Consider the following 25101-nt stretch of genomic DNA (forward strand, 5'->3'; position numbering starts at 1 on the left):
CTCAGGTGTTTCTAGCCACATTTCTTAATAAAAACAGGGAATTGGTTCTCTGCAAAGAGGGTAAGAATTTAGATGGAGTGTTTAAAAATCGATTATTTTCTGAGAGGTCCTGGCTTATTCTTGAGTCAGGGGACTATTTGGCTTATTGACCTCCAGAGAAGTGTTTACCAGAAAGACAAAATGAAACACATTCTAGAGGAGGATAGAAGACATTGTTTTGGAAAAGAAATGCAAGGTTTTATTAGGGCAAAGCTGTTAATTACACACTTTATTATTGTCAAGGTTAGTACAGTTTGTGAGAGCAGAGGCACTTTTTCATCTCTTCCTGGGAACAAGGGGAGACAGCTGTTCTTAGGCACAGATCCATTATAGCTTATCACTGGCCAGCAGCCTGAGAAAGGAGCACCATGAAATATGGCCTCTGTCACCGGGAGCCAGGGCCAGTGCTGAGCTGGTCAAGGCACAGAGCAGAGACAATGAGAACCACAGCACTAACCTCAAGTAGATTGGGTTGCCTTGATTTTTAATGCCCGGCTGTTCTTCTGTGTGAAATTTACTGGTACTCTTGCAATTATTGTATTATTGAGCTCTACAAAACTGCACAATCTCGCTTTAATAAACATCACATCCTGACAGTAATAAATAGCGGTTCTTACCTTTTGAAGCCTGGTTAAACCGTGTTGTAAAATTCTGTATGTTTGGATTTCATTATCATCACTTTGCTGCTTAGGATTCCTTAAAGTGAAACCCGTGTCACGGAAACACATATTGCCTCGGTTCTAGTTTAACTGTTTTTTCTGATTACATAAGGTTATTATACCCTTCTTTTTAAAAAAAAATTTGGAGGGTGGGTCAACAATTTATTTTTAAGGTTGACATTTTGTAAGCCCCTTCTTTTTAACACTGATTTAATAGTTTTCATTGAAAGAGAGAAAAGTTTCCTTTAAGAGGGATTCATGTACACCTTCAGTAAACATTTTCAAATGCATTTTTTTTGTATCTCCTTTTTAGCATTTGAAAATGCTAAAAGACTGTGCTTCCGGTTCTTGGAGTTTCATTTGTTTGTTTTCACTATAGATAAGATTTTCTTCTTTTCAAATGTCTGCAACCATACCTTCATTTCCGTGGTACTCAGCTTTTATTCATCAATGACTCCAAGGCTTGGAGCTTCATGGTAAGATCACGATGCTATAGAAGATGTTCCAAAATGGTGAGATCTGTTAAAAGTCTTCATTTTGGTTAAACATAAGTATTTCCACCTTCATAGGGAAGGGGGAAATATTGAACAACTATAGCAATAACCAACTATAAAATCAAAAACGTACACAATATGTACATATTTAACACTATTTATGTGTATATAATATATTTAACACTATGCTATATATATTTAATAAAATATGCATTATATATTTAATACTATATGTGTGTGTTTGTGTGTATATATATATATATATATATATATATATATATATATATATATACATATATATATACTACTGAATCCTGTTATACTGAAACGCATGGCCCAGTCTAACATTTTTTATTATAAAAGTAACCCTGATTATTGAAGAATCTGGAAAATATACTCTGAGTATCTTTCCAAGTGCAAACCCATTTTGCTCGCCACACAACAGGCCAATAAGTCAGGAGCCGAGTTTTTGGGGCAAGCAATAGCGACTTTATTCACAAAGCCAGCAGGCTGAGAAGATGGTGGACTAGTGTCCTAAAGCACCATCTTACCCAAGTTAGAATTCAGGCTTCTTTTATATTGAAAGGGGGTGGGGTTTATTTGAAAGTATCCCATTTTTTAGATCTAATAAGAAGTATCTATTTAGCATATATAACAACTGGAAGTAATTTGAGGTTCAACTGTTTAAATTCAAGACATTTATATCTAAAATTACTAATAGTAATTTTCTGAAGTCTACTACATCAATAATCCTTTTTCTTCCAGTGTATAAAGCTGAGATTTATTTCTTCTATCTGTTTGCAGCTTCTTATTTTCCTAAATTATTATCAACCTAATTTAAAAGTAAATTTTACCCATAAAATAGTGAAATGACTGCCATTATTAGTACTTACTGTTAGTATGCCAGGAATCATGCCAACTGTTCCACACATGTTATTTCATTAAATCATCACATTAACCCTATGGGGCAAGGATTTATTCTTGCCATATTATGGATTAGGAACTGTGACTTAAAAGGTTATGTAACTTGCCCAATACCACAAGGCTGATAAGTGCTGTGAGCCTAAGATTCAAAACAAGGGTAATAAATACATACTACTTGTTTTTTTTATATATTTCTTATTCAGTAAATAGTCTTTATTTTTCTTTTAAATAGCATTTAGCTCATAGCAATATTAATATTTCTACTTCCATATTAACAAATGTATAGAATTATGTGTATTGGGTTTACTGCTATAATTTTGCATGTAAACTGAACATAATTTGGCTATTCAATGACAAGTGCACAGAAACAGCAAACTCCCTAATTCTAAGGTCACAGGTTAATTTGTATGCTTAAAGAGCGACCCTCTAATCCCCACGGAAATCTAAACAAACATACTTGGGCAATTAAAAAAATCTGTGAAATAGTTGTTTATAATTGTTTGGTTTTTAATTTTTTTTTCAAATGTAAAACATTTGAGTGTGTAATGGGTAATCTGTAGGAATGTGCAGAGGATAATTTCTATCCAGAATGCTGGCTAAAAAGACCTTTAGTAGGTACACTGTGATCTAAACAAATGGATACTATTTTTTTGAAAATTACTACAAACACTATTGAAGAGAAGAGGAGGCCAACAGTTTAAATCCACAAGAAGTAACAGTACATATGTCTCAGAGGCTTTGAAGAGCACCCTGAGCAAATAGAGAACAAGAAGTGTAAACAGGTAAGACCCACCTGCAGTGTAATAGAAAGCTGCTCGAACAGACTTGGTACTTTACAGTGTGTTATTAGCATTCATATTTAATGCATTAGAAGCTGTCCATTTCATATTTGCCTATTCCCAGGCTGCTCCCTCTTTCCTGTTCATGGGTATTGTTTCTCCCAAGTTTATCTGTTGGGGGTTGCATAGACATTGCTCTGAGAAGAGGTCCAAGTATATATATGATATATGATTCTTTCTCTCTCTGGGGGATGCTTCAACAGAATGTCACCTATCTTGGCAACTAATCAATCAATGTATACCCTCTCTGCAAAAACAATTACAACATTCCATATAAAGGAACACTATTCAGTGATAAAAGGGAATTGGGGAAAAAAAAGAATAGCCTATTAATTCATGGGACAACCTGAATGAACCTTAAATGTATTATGCTAAGTGAAAGAAGCAAGACCAAAAGACTCCAGAATGTGTGCTTCTGTTCATGTGATATCCTGGAAAAGACAAAACTGTAGGGATGAAAAACAGGGTTTGGAGAGGGGTAGTGTCTGACTAGGGGAAGGTCAGATTTGAGGAGAGAGAGGGTAGAACTAGTCTGTATGGCACTGCCAGTGGTGAATACATGATGCTTTGCACTTGTCAATTCCCACTGAACTTTCCAGCACCAAAAGTGAACTAATATATGCAATTAAAAAAAAAAGTCAACCAGGAGATCAGAGCATCCCAAGATGGAATGCAGAGTGTGACAAAAGAATCTATTATTACACGTGTATGACATAACCTCCTTGAAGGGGGTGTGAGGAAAAAAGACACCAACCTAAGTAACTTTTAAAAACAGTGATTTGAATGGAAACCGTAAGACTAAAGTAAAAAAAAACAAAAACAAAAAACCTGCACATAAACAGTATACTCTAGTTGGCAATGTTGTTTCCCATAGTGATGTGGGTTCATAATTCTGAAACTGCTATACATATCTATGGGGATTGAATAGGTAAATGAACAGCAGATGATGGAATCCAGGTTTTTCACTGTTGGGAGAGTGGGGATTACAGACAAGTAAGGGGGAAAGCTAGAATGAACCATGTGGTACTAGATTAGATCAGAGATATCCATCTGAATTCAGGTTTAGTTTAATATAGATAGAGCTGGATTTATAGAATTATAGATGTGTGTGTACATGGGTGACTTTACATATGCATATTTCATAGCTCTGTTTACTGAGAAAGGCTTGGAAACAATGACACCCCAGTAGCAATGTGCATACCCAGCACCCAGATATTGGTTTCTAGTATCATTCTCCAGTAAATGGAACCAAGGCTCCTTGGAGAAATGGCCGATTTTAGGGCAAGGACAGGGAAAATACAAGATGAACCTGGAGCACCTTATAGTGCCAGAAAGTAAGCAAATGCTCAAAAAATAAAAGAGTGGGGTCTTGTCATAGGGACGCAGCAGCCAATCTGAAAGGACTCTTAATAACCAAAGCTGGAACAATTTGAGCAACAAAACAACATAGACAGGCAAACCTCAGATATATTGCGAGTTCAGCTTCAGATCACTGCAGTAAAGCAAATACCCCAGTAAGTCGAGACACACACATTTGTTGGTTTCCCAGTACATATAAAAGTTATGTTTATGCTATACTGTAGTCTGTTAAGTGTACAGTAGCATTATGTATAAAAAATGTACATACCTTAATTTTAAAACACTTTATTGCTGAAAAATGCTAATCATCATCTGAGGCTTCAGCGAGTTGTAATCTTCTTTACTGGTGGAGCGTTTGAAATATTTTGAGAATTACCAGGGTGTTACACAAAGGCAAGAAATGAGCAAATGCTGTTAGAAAAACTGTGCCAATAGATTTTCTTGAGACAGGGTTGTCACAAACCTTCAATTTGTTAAAAAAAAAAAAATGATCTTTAAAGAGCAATAAAGTGAAGCACAATAAAATGAAGTATGCCTGTATTGAATTATAACCCAGAGTATAAAATAAGTAAATATCCATGATTCCATCCCTACTGATTCAAATAAATGATTGAATAAATAAATAGGGAGACTTGCCTAGTCTCTTGTGGAGAAGAATTCCAAGTACTTTATGTAGATATACCCTCTCAGAAAGGTAGATATTGACTTGACACCCCTTGAGTATGGGCTGCACTTAGTGACTTGCTTCCAAAGAGTGAAATGTGGAAAGTGGGAGGGAAGGGAGGGGAATATAACTTTACAGTGTGGGAACCAGGCAACCATTTCCTTGGCCAGGTGATCAAGGGCAACATCATCAGTAATGAGCCGTGTGTACCCTGGATATGATGTAATGAAATTGGTATATTACTCTGTGATCTTCCTCCCCAAAAACCAATAACCCCAGTTTAACCATAAGAAAAACTTCAGACACATCCAATTGAGGGACGTTCTGCAGAATGCCTGACCTGTAAAATTGTCAAGGTCATCAAAAACAAGGAAAGTCTGAGAAACTCTCTCAGGTCTAAGGAGACATGACAAATAGAGGTAATGAGGTATCCTGGATGGGAGCCTGGAACACTAGGAAAAAAACTAATGAAATCTACATAAACTGTGGAGTTTAGTTAATAGTAATGCAAGATGTTAACGATCAGGGGACTAGGTGAGGGATATATGAAAACTCTCTTTGCAGTTTCTCTGCTAATCTGAAAGTACTCCAGACTTAAATGTTTATTTAAAAGAAAAGGGTAGAGACCAAAGGCTTTAGTCCAGGACTGATTGGGGAAAAAAGACCAAATCTTGTCTTTCACTATGGATAGTTGGAGAAGCACTGATCTGTAAAAACATATGCTCTAGGACAACTTTGACTTTTTCTTCCAGTTTGAAATCTATTGTTCTAACTGAGATAGCTTTGAACTCCTTGCTACTTTCTCAAAGGTGTTTTTCTCTTGAAATCCCAAAGTCTGAAGTCACACTTTGTTCTTTGTTCTTTTATCCACCCCCATCATATTTTATTGCAAACCTTGTTATTGTCAAGGTGCAGCTGACTGGTTTTGTAAGTAGTTTCTGATTTCTTTCTGTTCCTCTTATTCATTCCAGTGTTATTTAGGCTCATTAAAGGGAACATTTGGGCTTGGCAATTTGTCACTAAGATTCGGGTACAAGTACATCATTACCAAGCTATCCAAAATTCAGCACTGATGATACTGATGATACACAGAAGTGTGGCCAAGAAAGCATTACAGTTATATACTTAATAAGAACATCACATTTGATCACAAATTAAGTCATGCAAGTAATCTTCATGCGGTTCCCTATTTACAGCTCAGAAAGTTTCTTCCTCTTCTATAAAATCTGATAACTTCAATTATTATGTGTCTTCCGTAAAAAGGTATAAAAAAATGTGCACCTCTTTCTGAGTATGTTGCTATTCGAGTACCAATGCTTTTGATTTTGCAAATAATCTGGAAGACGAATATAAAATATAAATAAAAAATAAATATACCTTTTATAACAAAAGAGTTATAGACTTAAAATTATAGTCATCAGTTTATTGTTGGATAGCTAGGGTTATTATTAAGTGGAGGAAAAATGAACTGGCAAATAAGACAATAATATCCTATATATAGTCTTCTAAATGGTTTTTTGATGTTTGATCTCTCTATTGAGATAGGTAAGGAAGAATTTGTAGTTTGAGATTATTGTTTATACTTGATTTATTTCACCAGTCAAATCAACCAACAGACATTTTTTCTTTATCTTTTTTAATGAAATTTTCCTGGGGCCTATTTTTCTCTGTGGTTTAAATTGGATGGATTCGGGGTGGGATTCTTCCATCAATTTGAAAGCATTAAATGCTTTCTTTAAACAGTGTTCCCTTTCTTATTCCCAGACAATCGTTAGAGGAAACAAACCCTGCAAGGAAACCTCCATCAATGGCCTTCTGGAGGATTTTGACAACATCTCCGTGACCCGCTCCAACTCCTTAAGGAAGGAAAGCCCGCCCACCCCAGACCAGGGAGCCTCCAGCCATGGTCAAGGCCATCGGGAAGAAAATGGATTCCTCACCTTCTCACAGTATTCCAGCGAATCTGATACCACTGCTGACTATGCGACGGAAAAGTACAAAGAAAAGAGTCTCTATGGAGATGATTTGGACCCGTTTTATAAAGGCAGCCACTCGGCCAAGCAAAATGGGCACATAATGAAAATGCAACATGGGGAAGCCTACTATTCTGAGATGAAGCCTTTGCAATCCAACAGAGCCAGGTTTCCTGTTGATTATCACACACACTTGGACTCACTGAGCAAACCCAGTGAGTACAGTGACCTCAAGTGGGGGTACCAGCGAGCCTCAAGCAGCTCCCCTCTGGATTATCCATTCCAATTCGCGCCTTCTAGAACTGCAGGGACCAGTGGGTGCTCCAAGGAGAGCCTGGCGTACAGTGAAAGTGAGTGGGGACCCAGCCTGGAGGACTATGACAGGAGGCCAAAGTCATCATACCTGAGTCAGACAAGCCCTCAGCCCGCCATGAGGCAGAGGTCACGGTCAGGCTCCGGGCTCCAGGAACCCATGATGCCCTTCGGAGCAAGTGCATTTAAAACCCACCCTCAAGGACACTCCTACAGCTCCTACACCTACCCTCGCTTGTCCGAGCCCACAATGTGCATTCCAAAGGTAACGTCCACCGCCTCCTTCTTTCTGGTGTGTGGGGTCTCCACAAAGGTGTGCTCCCATGACCTTCTTATACAGATTCTAGAGTGCTGATTTGTCTATAAGTGAGAATCCATATCAAAATTCTTCCTGATTTCCACCCACGAGCCCCAAAGGCAGAGAATTTAGGACAAGGCACATTTATTCATTAAAATCAAAGCCTTTTAGGAGCTCCTACAAGGTTTCTGTTTAAAAACCAAAAAAAATATGTATTTGAAAGATATTCTGATATACTAATGATAAATGTTATGTGCTCACATGGCACTAAGTCCTGTGTTAAGGAGTATACAATTGTGGACTATTAGGTAGAGTAACAGTGGCTTGTGCATTCCGGTAATGGTTACGTGGAACTGTGGACGGGGAAAAATTCAGGATAACGTGGTAAGTTTTTAATAAAGTTAATTGTGTTCAACTCAAGAGATGGTCCTGCATTTTAAGAGTATGTTCTTTCTACTAGTTTAGTATTCAAATGTCATTGTTTTTTCATATGAAACTTTGGGATAATAGGTGGAATCTGGTTGCTGGGCCTTCTTTGGTGTGCTTTTTATTTTGTTTTGTCTTATTGTAATTCCTCTCTTGATACTTTTTCTTTCTAATGTTAGCTGCAGCAAATTTGATTTGAAATGTGGCTGGTCCGTGATATCCCAGAGTTTGGGAACGGCTGTTGGAGGAGTTACTGACTTTGCAAAAATGCCTTGGAAAGTGTGCCAGGGGTTTATTTTCCCGGAGTAACTTAGAAATGTTTTTGCTGCCTCCCCTGTACAGAAAAGTGAAAATGGGACGTCTGGCAGTGGGCTCTAGATTTCAGAGGTCTCAGACCAGTTGAGGGAGACTTGACTTCTTGAAGCGTGATCATAGACCTTTCACCGAATACTGTCTCCTCAACTGCTTGGTGGGCTGCATAGCAAACCCTGGAAGGCAAGCCTGCCTGCATCATCTGTTTGATTGACTGTCAATACCCAGTATTTTTCCTTTGCTCATTATTTCTCATAACCCAATCTAAGATGCTGAAGTCTGTTAGGGATATGCTGGGAGTGACTAAGCCATACTTAGTCATACTAAGCCATACTTTAGGAAAAGCAAAAAAGTTATCACTTTAGTTCCCAATATATAAACTTAAAAATAAATCTTGAGGAAATAAAGACCTGAAATATGTGCTGCCAGTTAAAATTTAAATATTGAGAATGTTTTCCATCTCACGTGTTATTTATTTGAATCCCCATGATCAGGGTATCATGGCTGCCTTTTCTTCCTCTGTTCTTGCCGGAGCAATGGTTGGAAAGAAGTCTGTCTAACTATAACCAACAGACAATGTTATAAGAAGCCATACGCATGTGTCATGATGCATGAGATCATTTATTCGATTTACTGTGCACATCACTCAACCAAAGGAACCTCTTCATAGTTCTAGAGTGAGCTAAGCAAATTAATACATTCTGTAGCTGAATCTAGTTACATTCTCTGGCTTTTGAACATCAGTGGTTACTTTAGGAATATGGAATGTGATTTTTTTCAGCTTAACTGAGGTGTAATTGACAAAATTATAAGATATTTAAAGTGTACAAGATGATGAACTGATATACATTGTGAAAGGATTTCCCTCACTGAGTTAAGACATTCATCACCTCACATGTTTACCTTTTTCGTTTATGTGTGAGATCATTTAGGTTCTACTTGCTCAGCATATTTCTACAATATAGTGTTATCAACTATAGTCACCATGTTATACATTTGATCCTCAGACTTTATAGCTGAAAGTTTGTAACCTTTAACCACCTTCTTCCTTTTCCCCATCTCCTAGACCCTGGCAACCACTTTTCTACTGTCTGTTTCTATGAGTTTGACTTCTTCCTTTGTTTTTTAAGATTCCGCATACAAATGATGCCATTTATAGTATTTGTCATTCTCTATCTAGCTTATTTCACTTAGCATGAAGCCCTTCAGCTTCTTCCATGTTATTACAAATGACAGGATTTCATTCTCTTTTAAGGATGAGTAATATTCCTTTGTATGTATATATATATATATATATATATATATATATATATATATATATATATATATATATATATTTCTTTGATTCACATTTTCTTATCCATTCATTCATTGATGGACACATAGGCTGTTTCCATACCATATCTATGCTAATAATGCTGCAATGGTCATGGGAGTACAGATATCTCTTCCAGATAATGATTTTGTTTCCTTTGGATATATACCCAGAAGTGGGATTGCCAGATCATGTAGTAATTCTATTTTTAATTTCTTGAGAAACTTCCTTACTGTTTTCCATTGTTGCTGTACCAGTGTACATTCCCATCAACAGTGTACAAGGGTTCTCTTTTCTCCACATCTTTGCCAGAATTTCTTATCTCTTACCTATTTAATAATAGCTATCCTAACAGGTGTGAGGTGGTATCTCACTGTGGTTTTGGTTTGCGTTTTCCTGATGATTAGCGATGTTGAGCACCTTTTTATATACCTGTTGGTCATTTGTATGTTTGCTTCATAAAAATGTCTATTCAGGTCCTTCGCTCATTTTTAAATTAGATAATACAGCATTTTTACTACTGAATTCCTCACTATTATTTCCCAGTATACTTTGGATATTAACTCCTTGTCAAATATGTGATTTGCAAGTATTTTCTCCTGTTCTGTAGGTTGCCTTTTCATTTTGTTGGTGGTTTTCCTTGCTGAACAGAAGTTTTTTTTTTTTTTAGTTTAATTTAGTCCTACTTGTTTATTTTTGCTTTTGTTGCCTTTGCTTTTAATGCCAAGTCTGAAAAACAAACCATTGCCAAGAGCAATGTCAAACAGATTACTCCTATGTTTTCTTCTAGGAACTTTATGGTTTCAGGTCTTATATTCAAGTCTTTAATCAATTTGAGTTGATTTTTGTGTATGGTTTAAGATAGAAGTCCAGTTTCATTCTTTTACACATGGATATTCAGTTTTCCCAGAACTATTTATTGAAGAGACTATCCTTTCCCCATTGTATATTCTTGTCTCCTCTGTCAAAAATTAATTGACCATATATGTGTGGTTTATTTCTGGGCTCTCTATTCTGTTCCACGGATCTAAGTGTGTTTTTGTGCCAAAACTATACTGTTTTGATTACTATAACTTTGTAATATAGTTTGCAATCAGGAAATGAGATGCCTCCAGTTTTGTTCTTTTTTTGTCAGGATTGCTTTGGCTATTCAGGGTCAAATATGATTTTGTTTGTATGGTATATTTGAATGCTTGTTGTTGGGAGCTGTTTTAGGTCATGGTTATTGAGAAAATTGTGTCCAGAGGCTTTAACTTTTCAGTCATGGAGCTGTATTTGGCTCATTGACATGTTTAGTCACCCAATAGTCATTTTCAACATCTGAAAAATCAAGATATTTCACTTAGAATTCTCAGCTTTTGGGTCTCAGATTTCTCTTATGAAAAATGGGACAACCTTTTATCCCTGGGCCCATATTTTCACATAGCATTGGAAATAGAATTGGCTGGAGGTAAAAGCTGCCCCATTACAAGGGACAGGCTCTGCCCAGCCCACTTCATTAATTTTTCCCATTAGCCTAATCCCTAGAGGCATTTGATATTTAATATAACCACCAGCATCCCTTGCCTACTCATTTCACAGAAGGGGAAAGTGAGGTCCAGAAAGTCACATGGCACACTTAAGGTTTCACAGTTGGTTGGTTGCAAAAGAAGAACAAGAATCTAGGTCTGCAATTTCTCCCAGTTCAGTATTTTTTCCATTATATTAGCATATGTAGTTTTAGGAGTTCAACTGCATTTGCCAATAAAACCCATGAGAGGTCCCAATGGCCACCAAAACTTTAGGTTAAGTGGAAGAATAGGAAGAGGATGGGAGGAAGGAGGGAGGGAGGGGATAGATTGCTTAATTCTTCACTGATTCCCACTTCTTTCAGACTTCCAAATATAAGGCAAAGCAGACCTGTGTTATATTTGGCTATTTGGCTACTATTGTGGCTCAGAAAAAAACAAAAAACAAAAAAACAAAAAAACCCCATAACAGTTCCTACCAAGTGTTTTTCAGTCCTTATAATCAGAACTCAAAAGAGTAAGCTGCTGTTCCATGTTTCATAGGAGACCTGCGAGAAATTCACAGGTCTTGTGGGAGGGTAGGAGGTAGGAGGCCTGTTAGTAATTAAAACGTTTACTTGATTAAAAATATAACATCTCTCTAAAAAGACTTAGGTGCCTGTGTCCTTAGAACTAGACTCTAAAAATCTACCAATCACATTTGGATTTCCTGCTGAGAGAAGAAATAGCAATCATGACTCAGATAATTTGGCTTTGGCTCATGGAAAATTCTAGAAACTGGTGGGTTATGTTCACATCTCCAATAATAAGAGAAAGCATGAAATTTGAGTAAGTTTCCAGATAAAGCAAAAATGAGGAGGTGTGTGTGTGTGTGTGCGTGTGTGTGTTTGTGACACCAGCTTTACATTTTGGCTTAAATTAAAAAAAAAATTCACAAATGTTAACCCACAGTAAAAAACTCCTCCAATGTTATCTACCTACGTTTCCCATTAGTGTGAGAGGAATAAAGGAAGTTATGAAATCTGTAGATATTGGCATCCATCTCTTTACTTTTAAACGTTTTTTTGCTGGGGCTGAGCAGATGAACCCTTGGGAGAAAAGATAAAGCCAAACCATATCCATATAGCACCATTCAGATCACAGAACTACCAAAATGGATATGGAGACTCTTTTCCACTCTCCCCTGCAGATAAGGCTGCCTTATAGGGAGGGAAACTGGCTGGAGACCCTGTTCCAATGCATTTGGTTTTGCTCATGCCAATGCTTTCCAGGGACGAGGCGGCTGTTGGCTTGGGTGTCTGGTGCTAGCCCGGCACATCCATCCCTTGCTCTTGCTCCAACTGCCAAGAAGCCCCCAGCGTCATCCCAGATCTGCCAGTTCACTAAACACTGGCTGGTTGCCAGATCCATGTGTTGCCTTGTTGAGCCTCACAGTCCTGTAAATTCTTGCCCCCTTTGAACAGATGAGGACACTGGAGCTTTGAGAGGCTCAGGAAACAGCCCAGTCAGTCTGCTCATAGCAGAGCTGGCACCCAGCTTTCTGGGCTCAAACCCTTCAGCCGGACGTTGGCTACATCCCCAATGGTACAGGAATAGCTTCTGTGGTGCCACACCTTAACTTGGCTCTTTACAAGCCCCTTCTAACACCTGCAGCAATAAAGTCCCCTTGGTTTGTGTCATCCTGTTCCATTCTATAGCTGGATTTCTCAACCTTGACACTATTGACATTTTGGGCCTGGTAATTTTTTGTTGTGGGGCATCCCATGCACTGTAGGATATTTAGCAGCATCCCTGACCTCTACTCACTAAATGCCAGTAGCACCCCTCCCTCACTTGTAACAACCAAAATATCTCTAGACACCGCCCAATGTCATATGGGGCAGGGGGAGCAGAAGCAACTCCAGCTGAGAAGCACTGTTCTCTAGCTGTCATTTCCCAAATGCTTTCTGGGAGTCAAGGCTATAGGTTCCAGAGATAAACTCCCTGGGTTTGAGTCTTGATATTGCCACTTACAGTTGGGTGAATAAACTGCTTAACTGTGCCCTTACTTCTTTATCTATGAAATGGGAATAAAGACTGCCCCTGCCTTATGATGTTGAGTGAGGTTAAATAAGTTGATAATTACAGTAGCCTAATTATTAATATACATCATCTGTATACATCTGTCTGTCTGTATAGTGTGTGGATGGATGATGGCTGTGATGTGACACTAGAGGTTACTGTGTGCCAGGCACTGTGCTAGGCATTTTACAAGCATGACCCAATTTTGTCCTTGCAACAACTCTGGAAGAATTCAAGATCATCTCCCTTTTACAGTGAAGAAGCTGAGATTCAAAGAGACTATATCTTTCCGGACGTCCCAAGGATATGAAGACAAACAGCTGAGCCAAGATCCAAAATTAGGTCCATCTCACTCTAAAGCCTACCTATTCCAGAACATTCCCATTTCCACCAAGAAAACCAAGGAGCAGCGAGATGGATATGAGGCCTTGGGGCCCAGATGCACACACCACAGGCAGTCCTCACCTTGCTGACAAAGAATGGGTGCTGATTCACAGGTGGATTTGAGGTGCATGGGAATGCACTTTATTCTCTGTTCTTGGTAGGCTGGAATCCTCTAAGAAGCTCCTTAGCATCAGCAGACTGTGATTTGTGGGTAAAGCTGGGACCATGGGCTGCAAAGGAAGCATTTAGAGTAGCGATCCCTGAGGCTCTCCTATGCACTCACTGTACCTTGAGTGATGGTCTTATTTGATTTTATAAAAGACAGACCAGATTTTCTCACCCATTACAGAAGGATTGAAGAGCACAAGTTCTGGAATCAGATCCCCAAGATTCCAGCACTTTCTAGCTGTGTGATCTTGTCTGTGCCTCAGTTCATTCATCTGTAAATAGGGTGTCTCAGTACCTACTTCGAACTTGTCCTGAGGATGAAAAAGGGTTAATAAATGTAAAGGAGTTAGCACATGGCGAGCCCTCAGTGTCAGCCCTTAGTCTCAGGAATATTTCTGGTTGGAAAACATGTCACCATATCTGCTCTCACCAGTCACAGGAGCATCCTGTCAGTATAATCTTTTACATATTTTCAAAATATGGGGACAGGATCTATCTGACTCTGCCCTCACGGCCGCTCTGTGCAGCCTCATAATTACTACTGTCGTCTCTTTAGAGATATGGGTCACGGAAGGCCAGAGTAGCCATGTGACTTCCTCAAGGTCATGCAGAACCTTAGCGACTGAACTGGCCTGAGGACCCCAATCCTGCCACCCCAGTGCTTTCTCTACTCTCCAGAATGGAAATGACATTCTCAGACTTCTTATGGAAGACAGCTGCTAAGAGAAAACCGAACATTTAGCAGCATTAAGGCAAGAGCCATCATCTCTATAGATGCATAGTTGTGATGGTTCCTGCCAACCAATCCCTCTACTTTACCCTCTTCATCTCCACTGCACAGAGCAGCAAAGTGACCAAAGCTGGGCCCAGGTCATCCCAAATAGCTAGCCTATTAAGGCGTTCTGAGTGAAGAGAGAGGATGCAAGAAAAACAGTGGCATGGTTCCCTAGACTTTCCTTCTGGGGTCGCCAGTGCAATGATTTTTCACTGCTCGGCTTCACTTTGTTTTCCCTAGAAGGGAAAAGCAATTGAACCAGTGTGCTCAGCCTTCCTGAATCAATAGTTTAATGTCTCATCATTCTTTGTGGTACTTGTCACACCCAGATTCAACCAAGGCTCCAGGAACAAAACTGTAGCTCCTAATCTACTAAGGATCTCAGCAGAACACTTTTCAGAGACACTTTAGGGCCTGATGGGTAGTGAAATGATGAGGCTGTTGAAATCTGATGGGCTGCATCCAAAATCTGAGAGGGGGGTAGGGGGAGAGAGAAAAGTGCTTAATCGCTTAATATAACAATGGATAGTATTGCCTGTAGATTTTTCTTCCTTTACACATGGGCTCCCGCAAGATGTTCATTAAGGCTCATAAAACATCAAAGAGGTGATTCAGAGCAACATCTCTAACATCTGTCCCTTCTCATGGAGACTTTAGGTATCATTTGCCTATGAATGAACTCATCTTCCCATGAACGTTCTTGTGGTTCAAAGTAAATTGTATTTTGGTCATTATAAGTGGGTCTTCCCGTTACCAAATTAAAAAGGAAATGAATCTAACCTGGCATTGTCTGTCCCAGTGCTCTTAGAGACCCTGACACATTTGAACCATATTCTACAGCAGTGAACTAATCCCTAAAGGTGTAGCCCCCTTCCGCCCACGATGTCCCTGCAGGCGGTGACAGATCATGGGTCAGAGTAATCTGCTCTTGAATAGAGGATGCATCCTTAGTTTGGAGTAGCAACGGTGGGGGGTTAATTGGATATACTGATTCAGAGGTGGAGGAAGAGCCCGAAATACCCTGTCCCCTTGAGGCTGCTGATGGGAGATTGATTCATTTCTTCAAATAACTAGGGTTTGCCTCTTTGTAGGGGTCATGAGCCACTTGTCAGAACTCTCCGTGTGCATTTGCCATCTGTTTTGTAAGGCAGGAAAGTACATGACTCTTCAAACTTTGTGTCATAAGGTGTAAATTCCTACATGCCTAAATAGAAATCCAGCCTCACGGTGTGGGAGATTTTCCTGAAAAAATGCTAAATATGGTGAATGGCTTTCTGCTACACGCAGTTTGGAAACTCAGCAAGTGTCTGATCATCCAGAACTGAACCTCCTTCTCAAGTTCCTTGCACCAGGACCTTAAGGAGACACCTTGATCCCTGAGGTTCTACTGGGCCCTGCTCTTGACCACCGCTGCCTGCTGTGGTATGTGTGCCTCTTTCACTGAAATTGAATGCCAGCTCAAAGTGTGCGCTGTGTCTCTTTGTCATCCGGCCAATATAATAGGCTCTGAAACAGGGCCACTCTATTTTGTAAATGAACATAAGTAATTCGGAGGAAAATGTAATTCGGAGGAAAATGAGCATGGTTTTGCCTCAAGTGGGGCCAATAGCTATTGTTTATTAAGATGCCATTGAAGGTGGAACAACTCCCTACCATCCTGTAATCGGAGCTCTTGTGTCAGCAGTCACTTCAGCGGGAGAAGTGGAGGCTGGAAAGTCATGGATGGAGACACAGGAGCCCATTCGCCACAGGCCAGGCAGGTGGGGACTGGCCACCATCAGTGGTGTTCCTGCTGTGGGATTTCAGAGCATGACAGGAGGGATGCAGGTCACAGGGTTCAGTGAATCCTCTTCCCCTAATTATCAATCTCTAAAATGTCCCTACAGAGAAAGCTGGGTACTGATTCTCTCCCGAATCCTTACAAGCAGACGTTTTTCTTTCCCCAAGCCAAGCCTAGTCCTTTTACCTTTCCCTCTGAGTCAAGTAAGGAAAATTTAAGATGTCCTTTTCTTGCTCAGAGCCTTATGATTCACTTTAATCCTGCATTTGATTTGTGGAGAGCAAGCAGCGCGCAGTCTGGCTTTTTTTCATTTTGGGGATGAGCAGTGTCGGCTTTATTGTACTTTGAAAGGTGTATTGGAGCATCACACTCAGGCACTGGAACCAGCTGCCTTCCCATCCCCTATAACTGCAAGGAGTGTATAGAGAGACACCATCCTTCATGGAAACTTCCGCAGTCCCCATTCTGTGGACGCAGACTTACAACACGCCTGCCCGTGCATACACACACACACACACACACATCCAGCACAATCCAGCCACAGCCTCCCTGTCACCAGCATGGAAGGCCACAGTGACAAATAGATGCTGCTGCAGGGTTTTTTTTTCCTTCTTTTCTTTCTCTCTCCCTCCCCCCACCAATCCTTTTTTTCTAGCCTTGGCATAAAATGGTCAAATGATGTTCTACTGCAGAATTCAATTTCACAGTTCAGTTAGGTCCTTGATTACACTGCCAAATTCAGATTAATGTGCATTTAACTAACATGGATCAGGGGAATTCTGGCTGACAGCCAGCTGTAATCAGAGTAATTGATAGCTGTGTGGAGTTTTATGCCCTGTCCACCCCAACACACCACTGGTGAAATTGATTGATTAAATGAATTCATTGCTATAATTATTTATAATTTTGATACATCACAAGCCTGTGACTGGCCCTATCCTTGGAGATGTGCTCCTGGCTGAGTTGTTAACTGAGGATTATTTATTCCCATATAATACTGCTTTTTTTTTTTTTTTTGGTCCTTCTTATTTTTTGATTGGGTTTGAATAGAGACATGAAAAAGCCCGTTTCTTTAATTTAATTTATATTGAATTCTAAAAGGCATTGGGAAACTAAAAAATGAATATATGTTATTAACCATTTTAGAGGAAGGAAACTAAGACTGTTTCTATGTCTTTTCAGTATTTTTAAAGATTCCTGTAGCGAGAATTCCTTCTGAGCATGTATCTGATTTCCAACGACAGTTAGTTGTCCTGTGGCATCAGCTAAGCAGTTTGGCAGTCTGGTGGTATCAGCCTGGGTAATAATTTACAAATAAATCTCTTCTCCTCTTATTACATCTCGCCATATGGAGATCACCCTTAAAAGTATGCAGGCCATGGTCTCACTTGTATGAAACTATTGATACTTTTCCACAAAATCACAGGACTGTTCTCTTTGGAGGAGTGGGGGAAGCCTTTCTGGTGTCTCTTTATTGTTTTCTCTCCTGCCTTGTGGCTTTCCACCCCTGCTCCCTATGCCCTTGCAATAAGGTCTTAGAAGGTAAGCTATGTGCATAGATCTTTTGGAAATAGTTTGGGGCACGGATGCTGGGAGGCACAGTGGATTCACTTATTAAATATCTATACCTTTCCCTGGTCCAATTTCACCACACTGTGGTTTCACTAGATGATAAAATCCTACATCTCTCTTGAGATGTTACAGTCCTGCCCACGTGGACTCCAAATGTACTTCTCTCGTTCTAGAATATACTTGTAAATCAGGTTGTAGAAAAGGTAGCCCAGTTCAAGCTTCACTCTTCTGCAAGTCTCTCTTACGGACACAAACGTGTATATAGGTACCAAACAGTATATATGGACAAATTCATCATTTTTGTTTCACCCATTTATAATTATAAGATCTCATGGGAAAGATGATTTAGAGTAGAGCATTTAAATAATTATAATAGTTTAAGAGCCATGAAAAAGGGCCAGGAGGCCATGTTATAGGAGAAAACTTGGGCTTTCTTTCTTGAACAAACACACAGAAGAAAGTTTGGACACTGCAGCTGAACACAAAATTCTGCTCTGGCCAAAGTAAAAATGAAAGCAGTGAATTATGTATATATGAGCAACTCATTTTGCTGTGATGATTATTCCTTTTTTTGGTATATTTTGAGCTGATTTCTATAAGCCAAGACACACACACACACACACACACACCCTTAAATTTTCTTTTCACCCCCCTCCCCAAGGCATTATCATCCATCATTTTCTGGCCCAGTTCTTGCATTTGGCCTCAGGCTGCTCAGACATCTGGGCTCCCAGTGAAACACCCTAATCAGGCTTTAGCTCCGTAACAGTCACTCTACACTGTGCCCACCTCTGTCCTGATCCTGTCTACCTTTTCATCATTGAACGATAGCTCTGAGAAGGTATCAAGGACCCATGTTCTAAAGTGACACTGTCTGGATTTGAACCCCAGCTCGACTTCTTAGGAGCTTTGAGACCTTTGCATGACTACTTAAACCCATGGTGCCTCAGTTTCCTTTTCTGTAAAATGGAACAATTACAGGACTTTATCTCACTGTGTAACTTGGGATTTAAATGTAGCCATGTACATGAAATGCTTGGAACAGTCCCTGGCATGTGGGAAGCACTCAGCAAATGTCAAGTATCATTATTAATATCAGTGTGAGTTACTCCTGTGAGACAAGCTTCTATCAGAGCAGTTGGTTAATGGAAGGTGCCCCAACTTTGCTCCCAGTAAAACACCCCTACTTTTTATCAGAGAGAATCTCCACCCTTGATTATGTAGGCCAGGGAGGTGACAACTAGGGGAAGAAATGCCAAGGCAGGCAAGAAAGCAAGCCTGTGGTGCCAGTGTGTCTGGCAGCTGGGATATGGACACCCTCCCACTGGAGGTGAAGACCTGACCTGAGCCGAAGAATTGGGTTGTGTAATCTTCTTGGAGGTTTGGGGCAGTTGGCCTTGGATTGCTTGGGAAGAGTTTCACCTCCCAGAGCCTCAGCTTTATCAATACAGTGGGATTAACTGCCTTCTGCTTGACTCTTAGAGTGAAAAATCATGAGGCCAGCCACCAATGTGTGGGCCAGCGATAGTCACCATCATGGAACCCTTGGGTCATCAAAACCCAACTGAGAGCCATGGTTCTGCAACATGGTGGCCAGAGTAAAGTCACCTATGAATTTCTCCTTCCCAAAGCCAGCTGTTTGTCCACCATCATCTCTTTGAGGGGATGGAGTCTGGAAGGAGGACCATGCATTCTCTCACTGGAGCCAAAAGTCCATTGTCCTTTGACTGGTATCCCTTGAGTCTTGTTCCAAAAACTGTCCCCTGTGATAGTGTTTGCTCCTCATCCATTGCTTTTTTAAGAGTCTGAACCTCTTCCCAGCAGCCATGAAAGACAATGGCACCGTTTTATCTCCAAGACCTAGTTTCAAAGACGTTTAGCTAGCACTGAACAAATCTGCATTCTGTCTGAGTGGAAATTGTCCCATTTGTGCAGACAAGCATCCTTTGCTTTCTTTTTCTTTTTTTTTGTATTTAATTATTTTTTTTAATTTAATTTTTATTTTATTTTATATTGGAGTATGGTTGATTTACAAGACAAAGGAGACAAAAGAATAGACAATGGAGAAAAGACAGTCTCTTCAATAAGTGGCACTGGGAAAACTGGACAACTACATGTAAAAGAGTGAAATTAGAACATTCTCTAACACCATACACAAAAATAAACTCCTAATGGATTAAAGACCTAAATGTAAGGCCGGAAGAAAGCATCCTTTTCTTTTCTTTTTTTTGCGGTATGCTGGCCTCTCACTGATGTGGCCTCTCCCGTTGCGGAGCACAGGCTCTGGACGCGCAAGCTCAGTGGCCATGGCTCACGGGCCCAGTTGCTCCGCGACATGTGGGATCTTCCCGGACCGGGGCACGAACCCGTGTCCCCTACATTGGCAGGTGGACTCTCAACCACTGTGCCACCAGGGAAGCCCCAGCATCCTTTTCTTGATGAATCATGCCAGCTGTGAAGAGTAGACTCTGATAAGGAAGAGCAGTGTCCGGATGCAATTCCTACAGGAAACAGCCTTTTATTTCTTACATTTCTTCAGAGACCAGTTATACATGCTTGTGGGGAATGAATTCAGTGTCACTTAAACTACAGGAGGAGATATTCCCAGGAGGACACCAGGAGATGATGGCATGTGGCAGCTCCCAGGACACACTTTCTAAAGTAAAAGTCACAGACCCCGCTTGCCTTCACACACTGGCCTTGTGACTAGACTGGGCTTGGCTAATCTGGAGCTTAATTTAAAGGAAGAATTGAATTATTTAATTTACACTGACATTTGTCTCCCCCCCAGCCCAGCACATACACACACCAGTTTTCCTTGTGTATGGCACAAATCCAGGGCCTTAGACAAAAATCAGCTTGATGTCAAATATAGTATTTTAATTATAATACAGGGCTGAATATATTATAATTAGGGACACCTTGATTGTTTTAGAAGGTTAATGTATGGGAGTATATATGCTACCAGTACATTGTACATATTCAGTAAATGCTCACTAGACTTATTACCACTGTAGTTACTATTTATTATTTTCTTTTATATTCCTGCTACTGTGCTAAGCATTTTATATAATAATAACACTACCCAGAATGAATTAACAGACTGTACGGAACAGTCACTGTTCAAATCCTTTGATTTGTATTCAGTTCTTTAGAGTTCACAGTGACATAAGGAGATAGGTATTATTATCATTTGGTAGGTATTATTATTATTGCTCTCATTTTACTGGTGAGAAAACTGAAGCACAGGAGTTGAAATAACTTGCCCAATGTTGTACAACTTGTAAATGGCAGAAGAAGTTTTCGAGTCCAAAGTCTTTTTTTAAACACCAGGCTGCTCTAGGATTCCCCCAGGTAAGCCTCATAAAAGCCCCATGAGGGAGGTGTGATGACCCTCATTTTACAGATGAGGAAACTGAGGTTGAGAGAGGCTAAATGATTTGACTCAAGTCATTAGAATCAATATTCAGCCCTCAATGTGTCCTTCAAATATTGTTCTCTCTGCTCTGCAACCAGGCCAGGGCCCTGGCTTAGCAGGACCCTGGCCCCTGCTGGCTGATGCTAGGCTGTCTGAGTGCAGCAGTACAGGAGGCCAGCAGTGTGATCTGGGAGCCAATGGGCAGTGCATAACTGAGAATGGTACCATGGCAATTTTCAGGAGGCTGCTGTGTGCAGATCTTGCTACCTGACTTGTTGAAGAGGCATCTGTTCATGCTGTGCAAGGGACCAGAGGTTCAGACACCTTCCTTCTGCCAGATGACCACCATGTTGCCAGATGCAACGAGCAACATGCTGCATCCAATTTCACTTCTCCGTGGCATTTGGTGTGGTTCATCACTCCCTCCTTCTTGAAATACTTTCCTTCTTGGGCTTCAGGACATCCTAGTCCCTTAGTTTCTTTCCTACATCACAGGCCACTCCTTCTCTGCTTCTTTTTGCAAGTTCCTTCTCCTCTTTTTAGTCTCTAGATGTTGTAGTCCTTGTATTTTCTCTTACACATTCAACACCATGGCCTTTAACACCAGCTAAATACTGATGACTCTTAGATTCATGTCTTTAGCATTAACTTTTCCCTGGACTGGAGTCATGTCTAAGTCACCTAAGTGGCATCTCCGCTTGGATGCTTAATAGCTCTCTCAAACTTAATGTGGCCATGATGGAACTCTGGGTTTCACCCTATGTTTCAGTTATCTATTGCTGTGTACCAGATCATCCCCAAACTTAATGGCTTAAAACAACAATGAACATTTATTACCTCACACAGTTTCTGTGGGTTTCCATGGCTAGCTTAGCTAGGTGATTCTGGCCTTGAGTCTGTCATGACGTTGCAGTCAAGAGGTCAGCAGGGCTGCAATCATCTGAAGGCTTGACTGGGGCCAGAGGATCACCTCCATGATGGCGCACATGGCTGTTGGTGGCAGGCTTCAGTTTCTAGCTTGTTCTTGGCAGGAGGACCTCTCTATAGGATTTTGGGTTTCCTCACGACATGGCAGCTGGAGAAAGCCAGAGCAAGCAATCCAAGAGAGAAGGAAGAGAAGCCACAATGTCTTTTTTGGCCTCAGAGGTAACTTACTATTACTTCTGCCGTATTCTTTTGCTCACAGATCAACCTGACACAATGGGGGAGGAGACTACACATTCATGTCGGGAGGCAGGAATCACTGGGAGCCATCTTGGAGGCTGATTCACAGCCGAGAAGCCTGCTCCTGCCCCTATGCTCCTCATATTATTAAGTGGCTTGCTCCTCAGGATAAGATCCTGGCAGTCATCTTTGATTCTTCTCCTTCATATTCTAATCCAATCCATCAGCAAATTGGATCAGCTCCATCTTCAGACCCTACTCTGTAGCCCATTTCTCACCCCATCTACAGCACCCACCGTAATCTCTGCCCATATTGACTGCAGTAAACTAACTGGCATCCCTGTTTCCACTCTTGCCACCAAAGCCTCTTCTCCAGCATCCAGAGGGTCAAGTTCATCTCACTGTCCTCTGCTTAACAACCTCCAGTGGCTCCCACCTCCCTCAGCAACAGCCAGCATCCTTGCCATGGTCTGTATGATCTGCCCCCTCACCACTTCTCTGTCTGTCTTTCCAAACTGCCCCCTCTCTGTGCCAGGAGAGCCTCCACGCTGTTCCTCAAGCCTGTGTATGCCTCAGAATCCTGCGTGTGCTGTGCCCTCTGCCTGGACTATCCCTGCACCCCACAGTCACAGGACTTGCTCCCGCACCTCAGCCAGGTTTCTGCTCATGGTACACCTCTCAGAAAGGCCTTCCTTGGCCATCCCATGCAAGATGGCACCTTGTTACTCTCAACCCCCTTGCTCTGCTTTATTTTTCTTCATATCACCTATTACTACTGGACCATATACTGTATATTTCTTAATTTTCTTGTTTATCATCCATCTCTTTTTCTAGAATGTCAACCCCAGGACAACAGAAATACCATCCATTATGATTATTGCTGGACCTTCCCACAGCACCTGAAATGGTGCCTACAACATAATGGTTGCTTAAATATTAATCTGTGCACTAAACAAATGAATGAATGGACCACGTGGGAACAATGAATTCAACTAGAACAGTGTCACCCGATAGAACATTCTGTGATGGTGGAAATATTCTATATGTTCTATAAATATTCTATATCTTGTCCAACATGGTGACTCTTAAATACCTAACATGTGACTAATATGAGTGAGGAGTGGAATTCTTTATTTTAACTTTTAATTTCTATTGATTTTAATTAAATAGCCACATGTAGCCAGTAACCATCATTTTAGAGCAAACCTGGATCCTTGGAGTGGGCTTGTAAATGTCATTCCATGTACATCCTGGTAGAATGGAAGAGAGTTCCTGGGACTCTGTGTTAAGAAGGAGGTGGAGGTCCAATCAAGGAATCTTTTTCAAATACCTTCTATGTATCCAACACTCTCGTTATCATCAGGATCTTACACAAAAGAGTGTATTCATCTATTAGCACTTTCTGCTTTGAGCAAGGAGGAGAGGGTGGTATGATGTGGTATATTCACCATCCCTGACCTCAGTCATTCCAGGGGTGACCAGAGCTCCTTCTTGACTTTTCCAGAGAGTGATTGCTGGAACTTACACCTAGTGTCATGACAGCTCCTCACTGGCTTCCCCCACCCCTGCCCTGTGTGTCCTCCCCATCCTCTCTACTAAGTTCCCTCAATCCACTCTTCACAATCAGAGTAGAATGTTCTTGCCTGGAATCCTTTTGAGGGCTGAGCAGATTTCTCTTTTACACACACACACAGCCCTGCAGATTTTGGATTTTCTCAAACATTATACATTTATACTGATTTGTATGTGTTTATCTTCTCTGAAAAGCTGCTTTGCACAGGGAGTTAGGTTGTCCCTTTTACGTATTCGGTGAGTCCCCTACATATGAACCTTCAAGTTGTGAACTTTCAAAGATGTGAACGTGCATTCGTATGTCCAGTCACGTAAGTTAGTTCACATGTCTGGTGTACATTGTCACATGCATGTATCCTCTACAAGTGGTTGTGCTTTTGTGTACTGTACTGTACAGTATCTTTATTTCAAGCCCAGGATGTCCAGAAGCAAGCGTAAAAGCAGCAGTGATATATCTGGTACTGCTAAGAAGTGCCAAGCGATAACGATGGAAACAAAAGTGAAAATAATTGAGAGAGTGAAGCAAGGTGAAATAAGATGGTAGACACCTCTAGTTCTTATAACATGAATTGTTCAACCATTGGCATGATCCTGAAGAACAAGGACAAGATCATGGAACATGTGAAGTCTGCTGTGCTGATGATGTCACCAGTAATATCGAAGAAGTGTAGAAAAGTGACGGAGGAGACGGAGAAACTTCTCAGTGTGTGGATGCAGGATCAAATCAGTGTTGAGTCCTGCTCAGCTTAATGCTGATGCAAGAGAAAGCCAAAAGCCTTTATGAAGACTTGAAGAAGAAACACAGTGAAGAATCAGAGGGCGCATCTTTTAATGCCAGCCATGGCTGGTTTCATTGGTTCAAGGCTAGAGCCAACCTTCACAATGTAAAGGTAAGTGGCGAGGCAGCAAGTGCAGATATGGTAGCTGCCTGGGAATTTCCTGAAACACTTTGAGAAATTATTGATGAAGGAACATATTTCCCCTAGCAGGTTTTTAATGTAGATGAGACAGGACTATACTGGAGAAGGATGCCAGACCAAAGTTACATCAATAAGAAAGAAAAGTTGATGCCAGGTTATAAAGCA

At 40.6% G+C, this 25101-nt stretch overlaps 1 protein-coding gene across 1 annotated transcript in view; it reads left to right on the forward strand.

The window, feature by feature from the left end:
- Positions 1-25101, forward strand: part of PAK5 (p21 (RAC1) activated kinase 5) — a gene marked incomplete at both ends in the record, with an annotated part of 94779 nt that overhangs the window by 44730 nt on the left and 24948 nt on the right. The window contains one exon of the mRNA XM_079718826.1: positions 6743-7528. Coding sequence (XP_079574952.1) covers positions 6743-7528 — 786 coding nt within the window. The remainder of the gene's footprint in view (positions 1-6742; positions 7529-25101) is intronic.

The sequence above is a fragment of the Hyperoodon ampullatus genome (assembly GCF_949752795.1).
Source record: "Hyperoodon ampullatus genome assembly, chromosome: 14".
Taxonomy (NCBI): Eukaryota; Metazoa; Chordata; class Mammalia; order Artiodactyla; family Ziphiidae; genus Hyperoodon; species Hyperoodon ampullatus.